The sequence below is a fragment of the Melospiza melodia genome, chromosome 3, assembly GCF_035770615.1.
Source record: "Melospiza melodia melodia isolate bMelMel2 chromosome 3, bMelMel2.pri, whole genome shotgun sequence".
Taxonomy (NCBI): Eukaryota; Metazoa; Chordata; class Aves; order Passeriformes; family Passerellidae; genus Melospiza; species Melospiza melodia.
The window spans coordinates 118,287,307-118,307,259 of NC_086196.1; the positions used below are offsets into that span (position 1 = coordinate 118,287,307).

Below are 19,953 nucleotides of genomic sequence, written 5' to 3' on the forward strand. Positions count from 1 at the left end.
GGAGTTTTCATTGCAGCAACCACAATAGACTAGGCAAGTTTTACACAGGAACAAAAAGGTATCAAAAACTATTTACTAGACTTAGAATCAAGGGAAAACTGTAATTATGCAACCTGTACCTTTGGTTACAGGCTAAATGGTAAAATGTGTTAAATTAGCTTTTCTGGATTGGTAAAGTGGATAGGCAAACCAGGAACTCACATTCAAGATGTAAAAAGCAGTGAGGGTTTTAACCCTAGGAACAAAACTTCATTGTGTGAAAACTTCCTGTCCCCAGCGTCCAAGCCACCCAAAGGATCTGCAGTTTATTTCCAGGTAATCCAAGCATAAGAAATGGAAGATAATACAGCATCCCTTTTTTTCTTTATTACTATTTATCTGGGGAGACCCCAAACCAGCAAGTATTCTGGACATATTGCAATTCCCATGCAGCCACTGGGGTTCAAAGCCAATTAACATCTTACAGAATCAGGCTCACCCATCCCAGGTGAAAAGTTCTGCAGTGCTTCCACCTGCAGAGGCTGCCCAAACCAAAACACCAGGCTGCCACCAGAGCAAGCCACAAGATTAAACTCATATTTTTCATTGTTTATTTCAGCACATCCAACACAGAGCAAATTTCTTTTTTGAATTGCAGTTTATTAGATGAACAGAGTTTAATACATAACATGTACACAACCTAGGATGCAACATGCTCCCTCCCCTCCCAAGTTACAGAACACTGATGCTGTGAAGGGGAACACCATGTTTGTGACCCCACAGGGATGTTACAGATGGCTGGGAGTGGAAGCTTTGCACACAGGTAGGCCTACACAGGACAGGATTACACACGTGAGAAGAGCCAAGACCAGCAAGAAGGGAGTAAGCTGGATCTGCCCTGGCTGAAGGACTGCTCTCAATAAGGTGTTCTCTGTTTTCCCTCCCAAATTCCTTAGGGAGCAGGAGGGTGAAGCATAGGCCACAATGCAGCTGGAGTCCTGTGGAAAGCAGTGGTGCATGGTGTCACACGTGCCACTGCCAGCCAAGGGTCCCCGTGAGAACCACTGCTCAGGGTGCCAGAGCAAGCTGGGAGCATTCTGCACTGGGTCCTCCACTCGGGCTCCCTGTGAAGGGTGAACGTATGGGACTCCATCCTCCTCCCACTGTCCATGCCAAGGTGGTGTGAAATCAGTGAATAAGTTACCGAAAGATAATGAGATTTGGCATTTTCCTGGTGATCACCCCACTCTTGAACTCCATGAAGGGCCACAAGGCAATTTCAGGGTCCTACTTCTGAATCATGGTATTGCCTGAATAGGACACCTGAAATAAATGGCCTGATGGTGGAAAAGGACAGGGAGGGACAACAAAGAAATCCACCGAGAGCTTGGCAGCTACTCTTCCTTTCAGTGATAGCACTTGGGCTGCTAAACATTAGAATCAGACACTATTCTAAAGAAAGTGTAAACATGAGTTTATGGGCTTTACTCCAGGTTCACTTCCCTTGGAAAGTTTGATTCTAGAGAGTCAACAAAAAGGAAAAGAAAATCAAAAAATAAAGTCACCTAGGAAAAATCAAGAGTTCAGAAGACTCATCAAAAACTGTTTCAGTCTTACAAAGCATGTGCCTTTTGACTCAGGCATCAAAATAAATTTACTGTATTATTAAAAACTAGCAATATAGAAACTACGCCTTTCTCAGTTGAAAGTTTAAGCACATCTAAGAAGACCCCACAGAAACAGTCCTCTTTCTGGCAAGGCACTATCCAGTAGTGTGTGGCACAAACAAAAACACCTCTGTCAAAGCCACTGATACAGTGAATGTGCACGTGCACGTCAGCCCACACAGCAACTTTAGCTAAGTACAAAGATTAAGTTTCACTCACACTGCTCTCCATTGAAAAAGTGGGGTAGTTATCAGTATTAGCTAGAAATTGGGATCATTTGGTTCTTAAGCATAACTCTATATGCCAAAATCTTAAACAGAATTAAGAATTTCCTATTTCTTTCAGTAAATGTCTCTTGATTCCCCAGACCTTTTCAGTTACCTGATAGCTACATTTCATTACTACAAAACTGATTAAAAAATTCCTGATCATCTCATGTAACAAACTAGAAGTCTACTTGATTTAATTACAAAAATAAGGCTGTCATTCAACAGACAAAATTCACATCCAAACATATATACTTCTTTTTTTTTAACTAGCTATTTATAATTCAAAAGCACACATTCTAAGGGACTTACACTGCCAATCCATGCAAGCAAGCAGGATATCTTTGGAGCTAGTGTTGTCCTCCATTCAACTGACTATGCCCACACACATGCTCTGAAATAAGCCAGGTTTACTTAACAGCTGAAACAAGACTAACTCTCCACTAAACGAGAGCCTTCTATTCTACAATTATCAAAATTCAAAAGGAGCTCTGTGAAACTAATTTTATCCCTGGAGAAATCAGTGTGGTTTTTTCCTTTCACATTAGCAAGCCTGGGATTTCATCCAGGATTACCCATGTGTATATGCTTACACAGTTAGGTAAATTTTTCAGACCTGGGACTTCAGACAGTTCTCAAGGTTTACAATGTATCAAGTACATGATAAATCCAGGATGGCTTCTCTGTAATCAACTGCAAAATTACGTACATTTATATCTCTATTCATTTACAAAGTTAAATATTTTAACTTCTTTTAAGAAATAGTTATACTGAATGTGGTGAAGTTAACAATGTACAGCTCCACCTCATGTCATATTCCCTTCCTATAGTGAAGTTCAAGTCTCATGAAAATATGGGATTGGTTACAAGAATGTCACAGTACCTTGACACAAATAACATAATTCTTAAAAATGTACGCACATACATCAATGCCCATTCAGGATTCCTCTAGAGAAGGTGCTCTGGCAAAGACTTTGACCAGCAAATACAGCCACAGATTTCAAACCTGTGTGTGCTCTTCCTCCGTCTAACTCTTTAGCTCAGCTGAGCAGCCAGGTTTGTTCAGTCTGGTAAGAAGAAGGCTAAGAGGTGACCCGATGGTAGCCTATGACTATCTTGAGGGCTGTTAAAAAAACAATGGTGCCAATCTCTTATTGTGAGTGCCAAACAGACACAGCAAAGGTAACAGCCTCAAATTAAAGCCTAGGAGTCAAAGCTGGACTTTAAAAGATAAAGTTTTCACTAGGAAAGCACTGCAGCAATGTCACAGGTTACCTAGACAGTTATGAGATTTTCATCTCTGGATATTCTTAATGCTCTGCTAGACAAACCCATATTTGTTTCAAGCTAGTGTGGTTCTTTGGCCTGATTTTGACAGTGATGCACCAGATGACCTTCAGCTGTCCTTTCCAGCTGACATGTCTGGCATGCCACGACTACTGATGCCGGCAGAACATGTGATTTGTTTCACGGGTGTTGCTTTTGTTGTGGTAGTGTTGCTTTCTGACACTTTTTACAAGTCTGGCTTCCTTCAAACCACACAGTCTGAGGGATGCTGTGATTGCAAAGTAGCTTTTCTACATAGTGGCTGTGTCCCATTTACCCGAAGACACAAGGACATTCACTGTGGTGGCACCACCTTGCCAGTATGAAATCACTGTAGGAAAAGCCACATCACAACACAGCTGTTATTTATGTATCAGATTTGATTCAAAATGCATGATGCAATTTTACTTCTGTCTAGAATGCATTTTGTAATAATTATTGGCAAGTCATGGGCCTAAGTTCTGCTATTTGCATCAGTGCAGTCCCACTGGAATAATCTCCATTTCCTTTACTTATTACTCAACTGAACAACCTCTCTGGCCTCATTTGGCAAAGCACACACTCAGCTTTCTCACTGTCTTCCAGGCACCTCCACATCACCACATCTGGGGATATAAAACGAGGACAACAGCTAGGCAAGTTAGGCATGCTCTTGGACCACGGTGGAGTGTTTAACCATCATGGGACTGACACCTGGCTCTCAAAGTACCCCCTTGACTCTCATGTGGCTTGTGGTGGAGCCGTGTGTTATTGAAGGTAAACTGAAGTTTTGGCAAAATTTCATTTTAAGACAGTCCAACTATAGAGCTCCAGCCTTGGGTGTTAAGACTTCCTCATTTAAGAGATAACTTCATAGTATCATTAGCTGTAAGACCCCTTTAATTCTTCTGAACTCCCCAGTATTTTCACCAAGGAAACATTTACTGAACATTTCACCTGCATTTGGAAACATGTCAAAATATTTCACTTTGGCACCTCCTTCATGATAGCAACTTGTTTTAAACAGTCAGTTGCAATGTGCATCATTAGACAAATCAAGTCTTCATTAACAAGATTAGCAGCCCATGTCTCTTAAAATAAGCATGATCTAGAATAAACATCGCAATAAATAAATAAATGTAGAGCAAAAATATGGCAGTTATTGGCTTAGACTGAGAGCTCAAGATTGATGCTTTTTACGTTCTGGATCATAGCCAGCACAAACATCATAATAACCAGCAGCACTTTAACTATTCATTTGAACTACAGTAGTGGGAGGAATTAAAAAAGGTAAGGAATGTGACTGTATAAGAATATCCATGAATGATACAAGCCCTACACTTTCACTCCTTATTCTCAAACACACGTGCCTGTTAGAATATCAGGGCCAGTTGCAAAAGCAACCAAAAGACAAAAGTGAAACATCAACAGTGAGCATTTTTACAAAGGAAGATGAGTAGCCCAGCCTTAATCCTACTTCATGTGCATGTTATTAGCTCCACATTATTGGAGAGCACCATCTCATGGCAAGCAGATTACTACTACTGACACGTTTGCTCTATCACAGTGATCCATTAGGGAAGCTGTTATGTGCTGAAGGATAGTCACTCATTCAGGAATGTGCTTGTTGGAACTTCATATGGGCTTTCTAGGGTTCTGACTCCTATTGAAAAGAGAAAAAATAAATAGTATTATTAAATATATAAACATGATTATTAATTATTGACATAATATTATTGACATAATATTAATGTTATGGATACATTGTCATCTCCCGTACCTGTGACCTTGGCATATAAAGTGACCTTAATCCCAGACCACCTAGGAGCTGCGGATGCATCTCTCTGAAGTACCACCAGACTGAAGCAGGAAGTTTATAGAGAGACCTCTCCAGGCCTCCAACACCATATTTTCTAGGAACAGAGCTGCATAGAAGCTGCTATTTCAGATTGTGTCAGAACATCATCTTTTTCCTAGGATAAGTCCTCCAAACTACAAAGTGAGGCAGGCTGCCAAAATAACCTGCTTCTGTGGTCCTCTGCTGAGGTTCTTTCCTACTGCTGTCCCTCAAGGGGTCCAGGAATAAATTAATTCCTGGCAGAAGAGGAGCTATAGATACCCAAGAGCCACCACCCAGGCCTGGAACAGTACTAGCACCAAATACATCTATATCTACAGTACCCAAGGAAAGAAAAATCCTCCCCTCTGTGTCTGATCTATTGCCAAAAGGTGCACCACACAATCTGTTTGAAGAAGTGTCCAGACTTCCATATGGCAATAAAACTTCCTCTGTTATACTGCCCTCAACAGAAAGATATTACCTGGCTTTGTGTTCCGACCTCTAGATATGTGTTTGCTAAAACTGAATTCAAAAAAGTTAATGTAAGTTCTGACTACTCCAGCATTTCAGCATTAAATTAATTAATGCCTAATGAATAAATGCTGAGCCATTATGCCAGGCTTCAGAAAGTCCAGTGATTAAGTTCTGTCTCCTGTTATAATCAAGCCAGTTGCTTACAATTTAGATTGAGAATGTGAAGGAGAACTTTGAACTTAATTTATATGCTGTCCCAAATTACTCCCATGTACACGCTTGTTTTCATTTAAAATGCTTTACTTTTCCTTACAACCATCTCAATTACTTCACTAGCACGAGGGTGATATGAACAAAGTATGGCTCACAGAAGGGATGCATCCAAACACAGAGCTCTATCCCACACAGGTATCAAAGAAAATTCAATATCAACATGTCAAGAATTCCATGAAAAGTCTGCAATACTACACTGACCTTTGATGCCAAAGTAGGTTTCAGTCCAAGAAAGGAGAATACAGTATTACTCTCCTTTGATTCAAAAAAGCCATCATAATCCTAGAGAATTAAAAGAAGAAAAGATGAGTCAACATTTGTATTCCTATTTTCCTTATTGATATTACTACACCCTGTATTAGAATAAAGAGTAACATGTAGTAATGCTCAGAAAAATACTGATACTTACCCCTATTCTCCTACTCAAACCTAAAACCTAAACTGCAACGATATCACAAACTACAAACTACAGGGGTGAAGAAAACCACATAAATTCTCTAACTTCAACATCTCTCACTACTTTGACAGGAAAGTATAAGCATCAAAAGTACCTACATCAAAAGAAACTCTACTGGGGGTGTATTTTAAAGGTATTTAAGTACGGAATTTCTCGTAAAACCTTCATGATGCTCTAGAAGGAGATGCTTTACCAGCATTTCAGCAATGATATACTGCTATATCAGTGTGAACTGGGATACTGTGCAGTTGCATAATTATTCAAACAGCCTCAGCCTCCACAAACCACAACCATGGCTTCACCATGTGAAAGCACCTGTGAAAGACACCAAAAGGCCAGCAGGAGTGTACAATGGTCCTCAGGCCTCAGATATATTAGCTGACATAAGTAGAAAGAGTAAACCTAGTTCAAATGACTTTTTATTGTTTTCTTCATAAAACATGGCATATGCTAACTTAGGAATTAATAAAAATTTAGAATTAATTGCCAGAAAGTAAATCCAAGTAAAACAGGCAAATCAACTAAACCATGGTGTAAGCTGTAAGATTACTGAAAGGATTCCCAAGTGCGCCATGGATTAAAAAGGAACAATGTAATCACTGAATACCTACAGAAGTAATAAGTAATGCTGAAGCTATGCAGAAGGATGTTTTATTAAGCCCTTGACCTCTAAGAATGAGACTTCAAAAGCTGCATGGACATATTAAACTTTAAAAAGGTCTGTTCTGACTCTTCTAAGGCAGATAAAAACCCATGAGGGACACAGGCTACATAAGCAACACACAAGAAGACAGCCTGTGATCGACCTGAGAAATAACCTTCATTTGCTCCATGGGGCCCATTGACAAGTGAGTCACACTCTCTGGAGCTGAAGGTAGGGCAGCAGTGGATGAATACAGCCCATAGCCCTTTCTTTAACATCAGGGCAGGTCTAAAATGCCTGAAGATGCCTATTTACAGCCCTGTAAACTACCAGCAGCCAACCTGCAGGCAGGCAGCTGCAGTGGCAGACACCTTTTTGGGTCCCTGCCAGGAACACTCTCCCTCCTAAGCACCACAGGCAGCCTTCACTAACCCCCAGACACTTCTTGGACTCAACAGTTTGTCCAAGGAAGGTTCTGTGTTTGTTCAGGTGAGTCATCATCTCTCAGCACTGTTTTCAAATGCCGGCAATCTTCTATCCTGAAGATTCTTAATCCCAGTACTTCAATTAGCTTTAGCAGTATCACTACTGTAAGACCATGTTTTTTTCACTCTTTGTTAATAAACTGGTAAGAAAAACAGAGCAGAGAAGGACTCAGAAACTAAGAAGAAAAGGCTGCACTTGTGGCTCTGACAATGACTGATGCTCAGCTAATCCACCAACATCTGTTTAACCTAACCTCTGTAAAGTAATTGAATATTTAACAACAAAAAGCTGTCCTCAAGTACTAGTTACCATTTTACTTTTAGAATTATCAAGTCCTGACTTACTATGGTTTTTTCCATATTTTTACCCATTAACAAATATGGATTCACTTACTGAAAAAATTGTGAAGGGTTAACAGCGAGCTCAGTCTATGTTTGAAGGACCACAAAACCCAGTGGATTGATTCATTTTAAAAGGACCTGAATATTTAAGAACCATAAGAGATTATCCACCAGAAGCAATCTCCCTGATGTTTTGAAATATCTGCATTGCAAAACGTATTTAAATCCTATTGACACTTACTTTCATGGGCGGTGGGGGAGAAGAAGCCTCATGCTTTTAGAAAAAGTAGAAGTAAATTTTAAATAGGAGAATTTTCCTAGTGATGTCTGCAATGACAATCTGTGATCTCAAAATATTCAAATGGGAAACAAAAAATCTTATAAAAATACATAATACTCCTATAAAAATTTTAAGAAATCCCTTTAGCACAGTAGTTTCTTAAGAGATTATTGAGAAGTATGATCTCAATGACTCAGTGGTTGTGTCATGAGTGGTAGGAGTTCAAAGTGGGCATACCTGGCTTTTCCTGTAACACAGACCAAATAAAGGACACTGCAAAAACACCCTGCCTTTGATCTTGTCATTAGAAGGAGAGGAAGTCTGTGCAGATTTGGGCCACGTGTAAAGACACTAAATCCATGGGTGAGGACATAAAAATTCTAATCTCAATAAAGGACATCACACTGCTACCAGCAGTAGATGTATGCTGAAGAAGGAAAAGAGCACAAGCTCAGTGAAAATGAGAATTTCACACCCAAGCAGGAGCCTAACTCACTGGTGACCCAATGGATTCCATTTGGGAAAACTCTGTGGACACTCTGCCTCCCACAGAGGAAGGACACCACCATTCACTGGTTCTGGCAAGGCAGAGGTTCCCTTTTTCTGCACCATGCTTCACTACTGGCAGCAAGTTACTACAACCCTCTTGTCACTGTCCCAAGCAGCTCTACCCAGGGAGTGCTGTGGCTTTGCTGGCATCGGTGGAGCAGTGCTGTCCTGCCCCTGTGCAGGGGAAGGGGCTCCCATTGCCAATGGGAGGCTCTCAGACAGCAGCAGTTTACCTAAAAATATACAACAAACTGCTATCCACTGCCCCACATCATAAGGCAACTATGTGTAAAACATAATTTTGACTGTAGCATTTTAAATTATGGAACTTGGTGCTTTCCAGAACTGCTAATCACACTTCATTAATGTATAGAATTCTAGCAACATCAAAACTGACTAAAAACTGAGCACTAAAACTAGTAGGACATGGAGACAGTGCATGTGAATCATCAGCAATGCAGATATGCTCGATCCCTCTGGAGAAGTTGAAAAACCAAAAATACAGATAATAAATCCCATGACTGAGGGTATGAAATGTTACCAATAAAGACAAATGCCAGTTAGGAGGAAAAAATATATCTCAGGATGGTTTAAAGAGATAAAGAAGGGACAGGAGGATAAAGAAAGTAAGTAAAAAGCCATTTCAAGGCAGAAAGGGCCTTTCAACAGGATAACAACTAGCTGATTGCTTTAGGCATGGTTCCTCACCCTTAAAGTTGGAGGCAGGTCCATCACCCACCATGTAACCTGAGCAGGACACAGCCTCTCTGTTTTAATACCACAACAGTCACAGCATTTGATGTGCTCCATGAGCTGCTAGGGAGTGGATTAGCTGACCTAATAGGCTCTTGCTTTGTTCAAAATAAACTGAAGCCACTGTAGGTGAGCTGCTTGCCTGTAGCTCACCTATAAACAAGCAAAATCTTGTTGGCCTTGTGTGGCCTAAAGCTCTGCTTTGCTCTCCCAGTTCCTGCTGAGTGACTCTAAACTGGGATAGAGAGACAAACTGTGGCTGCAAAGGTCTTCACCACCAAAGTTACCCCAGAGGGTAAGGGGAGGAAGGCTAGGAAGGCTGTGAAGCTCACTGTGGTGGCAGGATGCTTGGTACTAGATGTGATAGTGGACACATGGAATGCACTTCCAGAGCATACTGAAGATGCTAAAGGTTTCCATCAGAAACCTTTCAAGTTCATGAAAGAAAAATGTAGTAAGAATTACAAAATATGTTAAAGTGACATTTATTTCAGAAAAATAACTAGTGACAAGGAAAATACTTAACCATTTCATATCTTGTTTGTGGTCTTTCCTAGGCTTATGACCACTGTTGGGACAAAACTGGGCTTGATGGACCTTCAGTCTCACAAATGTAAGGCCATTTATGCTAATCTTAAGGTCTATCACACACTAAGTTTTAAAACGATCATAGAATCAGAAGATTACTTGGGCTGCAAGGGACCTCAAAGATCATCTAGTTCCAACTCCCAATAATCCTCAAGGCCATGGGATGTTGTCCATTAAGCATGATGGTAAAGGGAAAAAAAAGAAACCAAAACACAAAACAACTCAAGCCTCCAAGCCTCACACTTCCACAGCTTTATTTCTAAAGTTTGAATTTTGCAGCTTACCCTGGAAATAAAAGATGTTGTAGCTGTTTTGCACCTCTTTAAGACAGGAGAACTTTGTTAATGTCTACATCAGGGAGTAATGCCAAAGACCATCTACTGCCCAAATGCTACAGAAAACCAACATCAGCTTAGTCTTTTAGATATTGGACAAGCATTCAGGAAATCCCACACAAATGCCTTAGGTTCTTCTGGCCTTCATGTGGGTTTTATGCAATTTACTCCAGTAGGAAAACCTGGTTCTTGGGAATTCCCTCTTCTTTAGAAATCCCATTTCCAGGGTAAGTTCTTTTCTCAACACCAATGGCCAAGTTCACAAAGCTCAAGCTGGCACAGCATCAGCTGCATCCCAGATCTCCCAGCTGTGATGATCACTAGACCTTAAGTGTGATGTATTCCTTAAGTGTGATGTATTCCTGGAAACCAGATCACTGCAGTGATGTAATTACAGACACTGACATAATTAATTTGGCTCAGGATTTTGCTAAGCAGGTATACTCAGGATTGTTTAAATAAACACTGTCACTGCTGGGAGAAACTATTTAGTACACACCAAAGTTAAAATAGGCAGTACTGCAGATCAGCATAAATAATTATTTGGGCTTCAAGGAACATAGCAGAAACATGAAGGCGTTGGATCAAAGTAAAACACTAACACAAAGCAGATTTACAGTTAGCAATTTTACCTTCACTAATGCACTGAAATTAGGAGAACATTACATCTAATGAACTTTTAAAGACAGCAATTGTGAATAAAATTCTTTCCAGTACGTTTCTTTAAACAAGCAAGTTGGTTTTGTGGCTGTTTGCTTTTAGTTGGCAACAAGAGTGAGCTTGTTAAACATCTCAGACAAATCTTTATTGCTTACCACACCAAGAAGCCAAAAAACAAGAAATCCACCCAAATGTAGCCTGCATAGCTTTTCCTAAAGATTTTTAAAGTGCATTGATTACTGGACAACACTTATAGATTACTTGATTGGCACGCTTTTCAAATTTACTTCTCCTTGTCAATATTTTTAATATAAGATTACGATCTCTCTGTTCTTATAAAAGAGGCGACATAATTGCTCCTTCAAGTAATAGTGAGGAACCCATAATTTAAACACATTGAATCAGCACTTTGCTACTGACTGAGTTAATACTGTATTCCATTGAGAATGAGCTGCTAACATCCTCCCTGAAAAGGGCAGTTCAGTTCTCCAGAACAGATGACATTCATTTACTGATCTGATTAGGATTACAATGGAAAACTCTTACGCAGCACAGCTCTCCTTGGAGAATGTGTGTGCATGTGTAAGTCTCTTTTAATATTATATAAATATACAAATAAAAGATCTTGTCTGTACAACACAGAACAAGCTAAACATGACAGTTTTCATTACCTAACCTGATAAGATCTCTGCACAGGATTTTTAAAGAGCTTATAGAATTGACTCTACAAAACAACTTGTTACTCCTCTGCTAAAGGCCAGATGTTTATTTTGGTAATCTGTCTAGTTGTAGCCTTCCAGAAACAAAGGCTTTAATAAAAGGGAGCAGATGCCAGCCACAGCTCTATTGTTTGGACAGTACAGGACAAACTCAGGCTGATGTGATGTTTGTCATTCATGCAGCAATGGTGCCAGGGTACACAGACATCAACTGTCTAAGAACTGATATCCCTCACCTCCAATGCAGGGAGTCCAAATGCAGCAGGGCTTCCCTTAGACAAGCACTGAAGACCTCAAATCCAGTGCCTAGTGCCCACCTGGGGCAGAAGAGTTCAGGGGAGTAAGTGGCAGAATCCCTGAGTACTGTGGATGGTAAAGGCTGTCACCTCCACCTTTTGCGCACCCTCCAGCTCACTGTGTCATTTTACAAATCGTTTGGATAAGAATATTATCAAATCAGACCACAACAGGAATTTGAGAAAGGGAGAGATGGAAATATCAGTTAACTATGGCCTGTTACACGAGGTAATGACTAAAAGACACAAAATGACCGTGCTGCACAGTAGCTCTGCATGCACATCTTTTAACTTGGACCCAAGTGGAACAGTAGACTGAATTACTTATTTCATCCTGGCTGTTCTCTAACAACAGCCATGGCTTTTTCTAGATATTGTTCCAAAATACTGCTTCATCTGTATTCTGTGCAATACTATGTGACTTCAAAGAATTACTGCCACTTATTAAGATTTCTTAGCCTTTCCTCATATATAATTTATCCTCTATTTTAGAACTCACCTTTTAAAAAGACTTTAGTTAAAGTAGTCCAACACCTTCAATAATAAAACCTGTTTTTTCAAGAAAGCATGGCACAATAGGAAGTTTCTGTTCCATGGAAAGGAGAATTAGGATCCCAAACAAAAATTTTAATAATTATGTCACACTTGCTGATAAGTTTTGCAGAATATCAGTGTAATAAATATAAAAATGAAAAAGAAATGTGCGGTATTTTCAACTATATCCTGTAGAAGTAACAATTCTAATTTTGCACCAGTCCCTTTTAAGTGTTCTAAAATAGATGAACACCCTACATTATTATATTTAGGAAATAAAAAGTCTGCAAACAGAGTAAGGTATCTCCAGAGATGTCTTTGATGCCTATCATCTTTATGTGAAGGGATTGTTTACAAAATACCTGCTACTTCACTTTGAAACAGCTATTAATGAAGTTTATTTAGTCCAAATAAAAACTGTGGTGCTCAACAAGATTGTACTCTCTCCACTACAGGGTAAACAGCAACACTATTATACATTACTGAAATGAGTCCTGACTTCTCTGAGGAAAATAAAATTCTTGCATTATTATATTTTTACTTAGTTGCTGAGCTTCTATTTTTTAAGCCCTGGCACTGGGCAAGCTGGCTACTCTACACTTTTCCTCTGGTACCACATTTCCCTTTATAAAGTACATATTACACAGAACTAAAGCTCTTTTCCTTAGGACACAGAAAAGCAATGGAGAAGTGGATGGCAACAGCATAGGCATAGTCTGAAAGTTGTAAACCAGCCCTTGTGAATGATCTGAGCAGAATCCTCCCAACATGGAGAAGACTCTTGGCCAGGGGTTGCTTTCCAACACCAGCCTTCTGTATTCCTCATTGAGACAAAGCCTTAACCAGGAAGATAAACAGTACATGCCACTGGCCTCAAGTCACATTCAGCCTAGGGTTTGTGGGTGCCTCTGAGCCAAAAACTGCTGCAACACAACTGCAAAAGGTAATTAAGAACAATTTCACACAGAGCTTAAATTTACCATACAGGAAACTCTACTTCTGATGGCAAAAATAATTAGTCAAGAAAGTTTTTAGCATCATTAGCCATTAACAAATGTTACATGATCTCTGAGTAATTCACATTAACTTTTATCTAGCAAAATTATCCCTCTTCTAAAAGCAGATTGGGACAAAAAAAAAAATTGCTAAGTGAATCAGGTAAGACATCTGCAAGGGTGCAGAGAACCAAATGTAGACTTGCTGGATACCAAATTAGCCTCACAACTCCTCTAGCTCCTAAAGTGAACACACAACAGCAGGCAGGCTAAGGTGAATTCTGCCACATTGCCCGAGTATCTAGAGGCAGAGTTCAAGCTCTCTGTACCTGCAGGCACATAATAATAAGAAACTCTCCAATGACAGGCCAGGGCAGAAAATTTGAGGTGGCCTCTAGCCAGTTTTGTTAAATTCTTTCTTTTATCAGTGAGCAGTTATTTAGTTGTAATGTGACACCTACAAAAAAGGAAGAAAAAGAAACATGCATGCATCTTTTCATTATCTTAAAAAACCCCAGAATAGAATGATACATAACAGTGCAAAGAAATCAGGGCTACAATAATTGTCTGTGTACTGAATAGTTTCCCAAGAACACTGCACCTCTTTCAGCAGCCTATTTCATTTCTGTTTTGTCTATATGCCTTTGCTGTTTTGTTGGAGTTGACACCCATATATTACATTTCAGGGGAGGACAATAAATATCACATATCTCTGTCTCTACTGCTGCTCACTAGGCACTCCATCAGGAATTACCATAACACTCTAAACCATATGAACAGCTTCAAAGGGAAAAAAAAAAAAAAAAGAGTCAGCCTGCTATGTAAATATTTTCCCTTTGTCCCTTTGGCTCAAATTCCCACCTGGAGATAGATTTCCTTTTAATTTTGGTTGGCCTAAATTTCAAGCAATCTCCCTTCAGTGACAGATTGTTGCATATAAAACTGTCACTGTTCAAAGTGCTAACTTGCAGCTTCACAAGAGTGCAGTTTCACTAGCAAGTGGCTATTTCCAGTCTTCTGAAAGATCCAGGAGTCACTTCTAGTCTAAGAAAGTGTACTCAGCTTGTGGAGAATTCAAAAAGAAGGAGGTGTGAGGCATAGGCCTAATTTCAGACATTCAGTTTTCCAGCATTTCTGGCTTTCTGCTTAAATATCTGGGCACTGCTGCCCGGGTAGAGAACCTTTATAAAGGATATTATGTAGACACTCCTATGCCCAAGAGCCATGTCACCAAAGAACATGGAAACAAGGAACAGGCACACCAGGCTGCCAGAACTGAAATGGCCTCAGGGGACCTGGATTGGGAATGTAAGGACAAGCTGACCACAGCACAGTGGGCCTGTGACACATCAGGACACCTAGGAGGAGATGCAACACAGAAACAGGATCATGATCAAGGCGGGGAACCTGACCACTGGAGTCACTGAACAGGTTATCCATGAGTGTGAAACATCCCCCATGACCAAGCAAGTCAGGTGGGTAAAGCCCCTCTGCTGTGGAGAACAGTGGCTGGGAAAGACAGTATGGGATTATTTTCTTGGGTGAATATAATCCATAGTTTGAGCGGATTGAGCTGTAGGTCAAAGTGCTATAGCAGGAGCTACTAAATCTGACTGAACATGAGCTCTGTAAGGAACTAGGCAAGACAAAACTGATTCCTGTGCCCAAAAACACAACACAACCTACCAGATCTGATTAAAGCTCTTCTCCAAATTAACCCCACTTTACTATTCTTTATGCAAAGTGCATGCATTTTCTCCAGAAACAAGCACTAGACACTAACATCTCCTCACTCTTACAGAGCACTAACTAGAACAAGACAACTATACTAATTTCAGATTTACACTACTGTAAATTTGAAAAGGAGGATCATGTGTCTGATTTGTCTGAAAGGTAGACTCTGTTCTCACACACTACTTTATAGCAATGTCACTAAGATGAAACAACAGACTGCAAAGTCATGAAAATATGAAAATTATCATATTGTTGGTAGTATAACATAGCACTTAATTATCAGTAAAATTATTTGTGTTCTTGTGTGCTTGCAGCTCTTATCTTGTTCACAGGAAATAAAAATTGTTCTTGCCAAGTACTTTGTTTAAAAATTTATTAGCATAACTTGTTACTGAAAAATTGGGAGTGCATCTCAGTAGACTGAGAAGAGGAAGAGATAGATTAATGATTAATGATTGTATCTGCAATTACATCAACTCAGAAAAACCATGAGGTCTTGCTCACACTTCAAAACATGGAGTTTGCCTCTCGGTATCAGAAGAATCCCTCCCCCCGTGGTACAAGACACTCTGTGAACCAGAAAACATTGATCATCTTTTGGCACCTTTCTCCCCTCCAACATCAGCTGTCAGATGTTCAAATGGTTGACACAAATTCATTTTGGATTTTTACTGAAATCATGAAAGACAAACTTCCTCTAGCCTGCAGTTACATCCTGAAAAGTGATTATTTCAAATGCTCACGTCCTAGCCAGGAAAATCTAGTCTTATATAAACCCCTTGTGCACATTGCTGAGGTTTTTGTTTTTTTTTAAGGAGAAATAGTGAGAAAAAATATCCCAAAACTATTAATGCTGATACTAACATAGAAAAACCAGTATAGCTATGAACATAACATCGAGTCATGGACATCATATGCTCATGAACTTCTATTGAAATAACATGACAAAAATAAAAAGTGCACCTATTTTGCTTTGCACTGTCTAGCCCTCACACCTTTAGAAGAACAGCAATGGGCCTGACCAGTTTGTATCATAAGTGTGAACTTCAGCAACAATGCATAAAACAGCATAAGTACATAGAAAGTCTCCTGATAAGACTGTAGAATGCAGAAAAACAGACAGAGTTTTTGAATAGATAAAACTGGATTAAACATTGCTGGACACATATCAAAAATTATAAGCTACAAATTTCACTAACTCAACTAACAGAAAATTCAGTATTTTTTCAGTTTAAGTTACTCAGTAACTTAAGCAGAGATTATGCTTTAGTTATTTATGTCAAGATAAACACATGAAAGCACTCAATCTGGAAATGACAGAGAAAAGATGTGCAAGGTTTGCTGACTTCTATCTGATTGTAATATTTTATCCCCCTTCCAGCACTGACCTCCTTTGCCTTCTGCATAATGTTTCGCTTCCACTCTCTTACCTAAGAACTTCATTAACTAATGCAGCAGGTTAACTCATGAATGTTGGAGATCCTGCACATACTTTCCTCTTCATCCTAAAAAATATCGTTTCTTTCAAAGCCTGTTTGCTCTTTAAAGATGTTCATGCAGACAGTGAAGTCTAGTAATAGGATTAACTCTGCTCAACCAAAATGGCTATCAGCTCAGCAGACAGATTAATGAGATCATCTCACATGTTGCATGACATCTTCTGCCTTGCTAATTCCAAATAGCAACTTCTAAGACTAGGTTAAAACACTCTGTAAGTAAAAGCAATCTGAAAGGGTAAGATACAACAGCTTTAAAATGTTGTGTTTCCCAAGCAAACTACATTGACACAGAAGAATGTAAAGGTTGTTATTTGTAAGTGAGGGGCTGATCCATAAGCAAGGGTAATAATCCCTTCCATGTCCCAGATACATTTTTTTGATTGACTTACCTTACCTGGAAATAAGAAGATAAGAGTTATACTGCTGAGGTAAACAAGGAAGGCCAATACACAGCACATGGGAAGGATGTTAAATACTTTGCTTTGAGAAACCAGTTAGCTGCTGCACCATACCCAATCTCTTTGTTGCAGAGGATCCTAAATCACTTTTTATATCCTTCCTGCATTAGGCAAACAATTGCACTGCAGTCAACAGGCTCTCAACAGATCTGAGCAGCACAAGTGAATCCAGCAGGGACTAAGTCAGAACCACTCTGGATGTACACATCAAAGGCTACTGCTTCAGCTTGCACTGGTGGATGGAGAAGCTTACACCAAAAAAACAGCCCACCCATCAACCTGTTGTCAGATTTACAGCAAATAGTGCTCATTTATCCTAAACACTCAGATTGCATAAAGATGCTCTGAGCATAAATGAAATTTACACCATGACAGCAGCAGAGAAGGAGCTTAATTACAATAACAATAAAACTCAATCCAGTGTTCTCATTTACTGTGCCAAAGACAGACTTCCTGCTGAATTTTTGTGCTTGGACTAGACCCAAGCAGCAAGAATACCACAAATTCCCAGCTTACAGTGGTCTCACCAGGCACTTTACCATCAACAGGTCGTACGTGAAGGTTGTGACATTTCTGATTTTTACATTCCTGGAGGGAATCCCCTAGACAGCCCTAAGATTTACAGAAAAATGACCTGAATTTTCCCTGTATGATTATTACCTGATCCTGTTGCCCCATTAATTCAGATTCTACTAGAGAAAGCTCAACAGCAAGTCCCATGTTTAAATGGCTACCCGAGCATACTAATATATTGTATATAATGTACTAATATATTGTATGTAACATAATGTATATACACTAATATATTGAGAAGCACAACAGCTGCTTACCCCACAGTACCGATCATCACTGAATATCTGTGGTGGCAGTGGATTGCCTTGTGCAGGCTGCCTGTCCTCAGGAATATTTTTATACATCCATTGTCTCTTCTCCTCTGACATGGTGATATCCACTTCTTCGAACTCTATGCGGTTGGCTTCCAGAAACCTCACCACATCCTGCTGCCTCTTCTTTATCTAGATGGAAGAAGGAAAATTAAAAAACCCAGAGTCAGAGCAAGTCCTCCATAACACAGACATGCTCACAAATCTGAGAACATTCCTCCTCTCCCACCCCTTTTTCAGAGGATGGGAAGTCACAACCTCAGAAAGACAAAGGAGAAATTTTTTTTTCAGTTTTAAATTCATAAGAGTTAAGCATTGCTGTTCCCTTATATGATGGCAAAGGTTATACTTCTTCACCTCACTTGTATAAGGCTGTCTGTTTAATTCAGCTTTGGTAATTTCAGCCTTTACCCCCTAAAGATATTTAAAAAAAAAACTGTAAGGGTCTCTTCAGAAGTAGAAGTAAAAAGAGGCAGTTAGTTTTCAAAGACATTAGGGGCTACATTTTTAAAGTATACAGGCACCTAAAAATGCAAGGTAAATAACCTGGCAAGTCTCAGAAGAATTTACTCCTAAAAGTGTTCACTGAGATGAACATGAACATCTGAAAAAAACCCACCCCAGCTACACACATTTTTGTTTTTCTAGACACCTACACATTTTTTAAAATATAGCTCAAGAGTTTCCCGAGCAAGGGAATAGCTGAATATTTAGCTAAGAGTGTCTGTCAGCATAATACCCATGCCTGAAAGTAAGCATGATGTCATCTCTTGAAAATGAACTTGTTTGGAAAAAAAAAATCAAACGCACACGAGGTTTGTATTAAATGTATGAGGTTTCTGCCCCTCAAAGAGATTATCACCTTTATACAAAGGGGCAGAATACTGGCAGTTTTTATCCACACTGGTTGGACCCAATGATCTCAGAAGTCTTTTCCAACCTTAACAACCCTATGATACTAAGATCAGCACTTAAGAGCTAGCTGGGCTTCAAGAAGATACACTCAGGTAAAGACAACCTCTGCCTCCAACAGGACTTGATATGAAGATATCAAGCTTTGAAGTGAAAGTCTGTGTACTTTTTGCATCAACCTAACAGAATTAATACTTTCAGAAAGGAACTATAAATTATGTGCCATATTTTTTACAGCTATCATCACAGTGTTATGTGAAAAAAAAAAATCAGCTTTAATAATTTTACAGTATTCCTGGAGTGTCATATCCATGCAGTTGCTGGCTGGCATAAAGCCCAGGTGGATGAATCATGCCTGTGGGTATCATACGACCTAGATACTATTTGGAAATCAGAGGATTTTCAAAATGCATGTGCTAGTTGCTCCTGTCACACAAGCAAGTATACCTATCTAAATGCACCACAAAAATACATAATTTTTGTAGCAATACTTATGGAATTCTTATTTTTTTTAAATAAGGCGGCCATCCCAAGAAACTACAAATACAAAGCTTTGAAACTATCACTGCCTTTCTTAAGAAGCGGATTGCACAGTAAATTTGTGTCACGATATCTCATTCTTTTTCCTTTATTTGCACACACTGGTACAGTTTATTAGGCATATGTGAAATAATCCCTTTTTCATAGAGAAGACAGCTCCTAAACTTGCATGCAAGTAAGGCATTATCAACAACAGCAAAATTACTGCATCATCATCACTGGTGGTACCAAAGGCAACATGCCTTTTACTAAGTCCCTGAAAACTCAAAGTGTAGAAGTAGAAGACAAAAACATTTTTCTCTGTCTTTCAACAAGAAGCTGCAAAAGAACACAAAAGAGGCAGAGACAGAACTATTCTTAAGACAAATATTAAATATCTGATTAAAAATAAATTGTATGCAGGAGAGATCACTTCCTCATGGTGAAGTGCGACCACAACTCACATGAAATCCTTCCTGCACTGGTCAGAGCAGCGAGCAAATTCCA

General features: G+C 39.4%; 1 protein-coding gene across 1 annotated transcript in view; it reads right to left on the reverse strand.

Annotated features, from left to right (window-relative positions):
* Nucleotides 1-567: 567 nt before the first annotated feature.
* SH3BGRL2 (SH3 domain binding glutamate rich protein like 2) overlaps nt 568-19,953 on the reverse strand; it is a 38,183-nt gene continuing 18,797 nt past the window's right edge. Inside the window, exons 2-4 of the mRNA XM_063152867.1 lie at nt 17,962-18,147; nt 6,006-6,086; nt 568-4,880 (exon numbers count right to left, since the gene is read on the reverse strand). Of these exons, the coding sequence (XP_063008937.1) occupies nt 4,866-4,880; nt 6,006-6,086; nt 17,962-18,147 (282 nt within the window). The 3' untranslated portion in view covers nt 568-4,865. The remainder of the gene's footprint in view (nt 4,881-6,005; nt 6,087-17,961; nt 18,148-19,953) is intronic.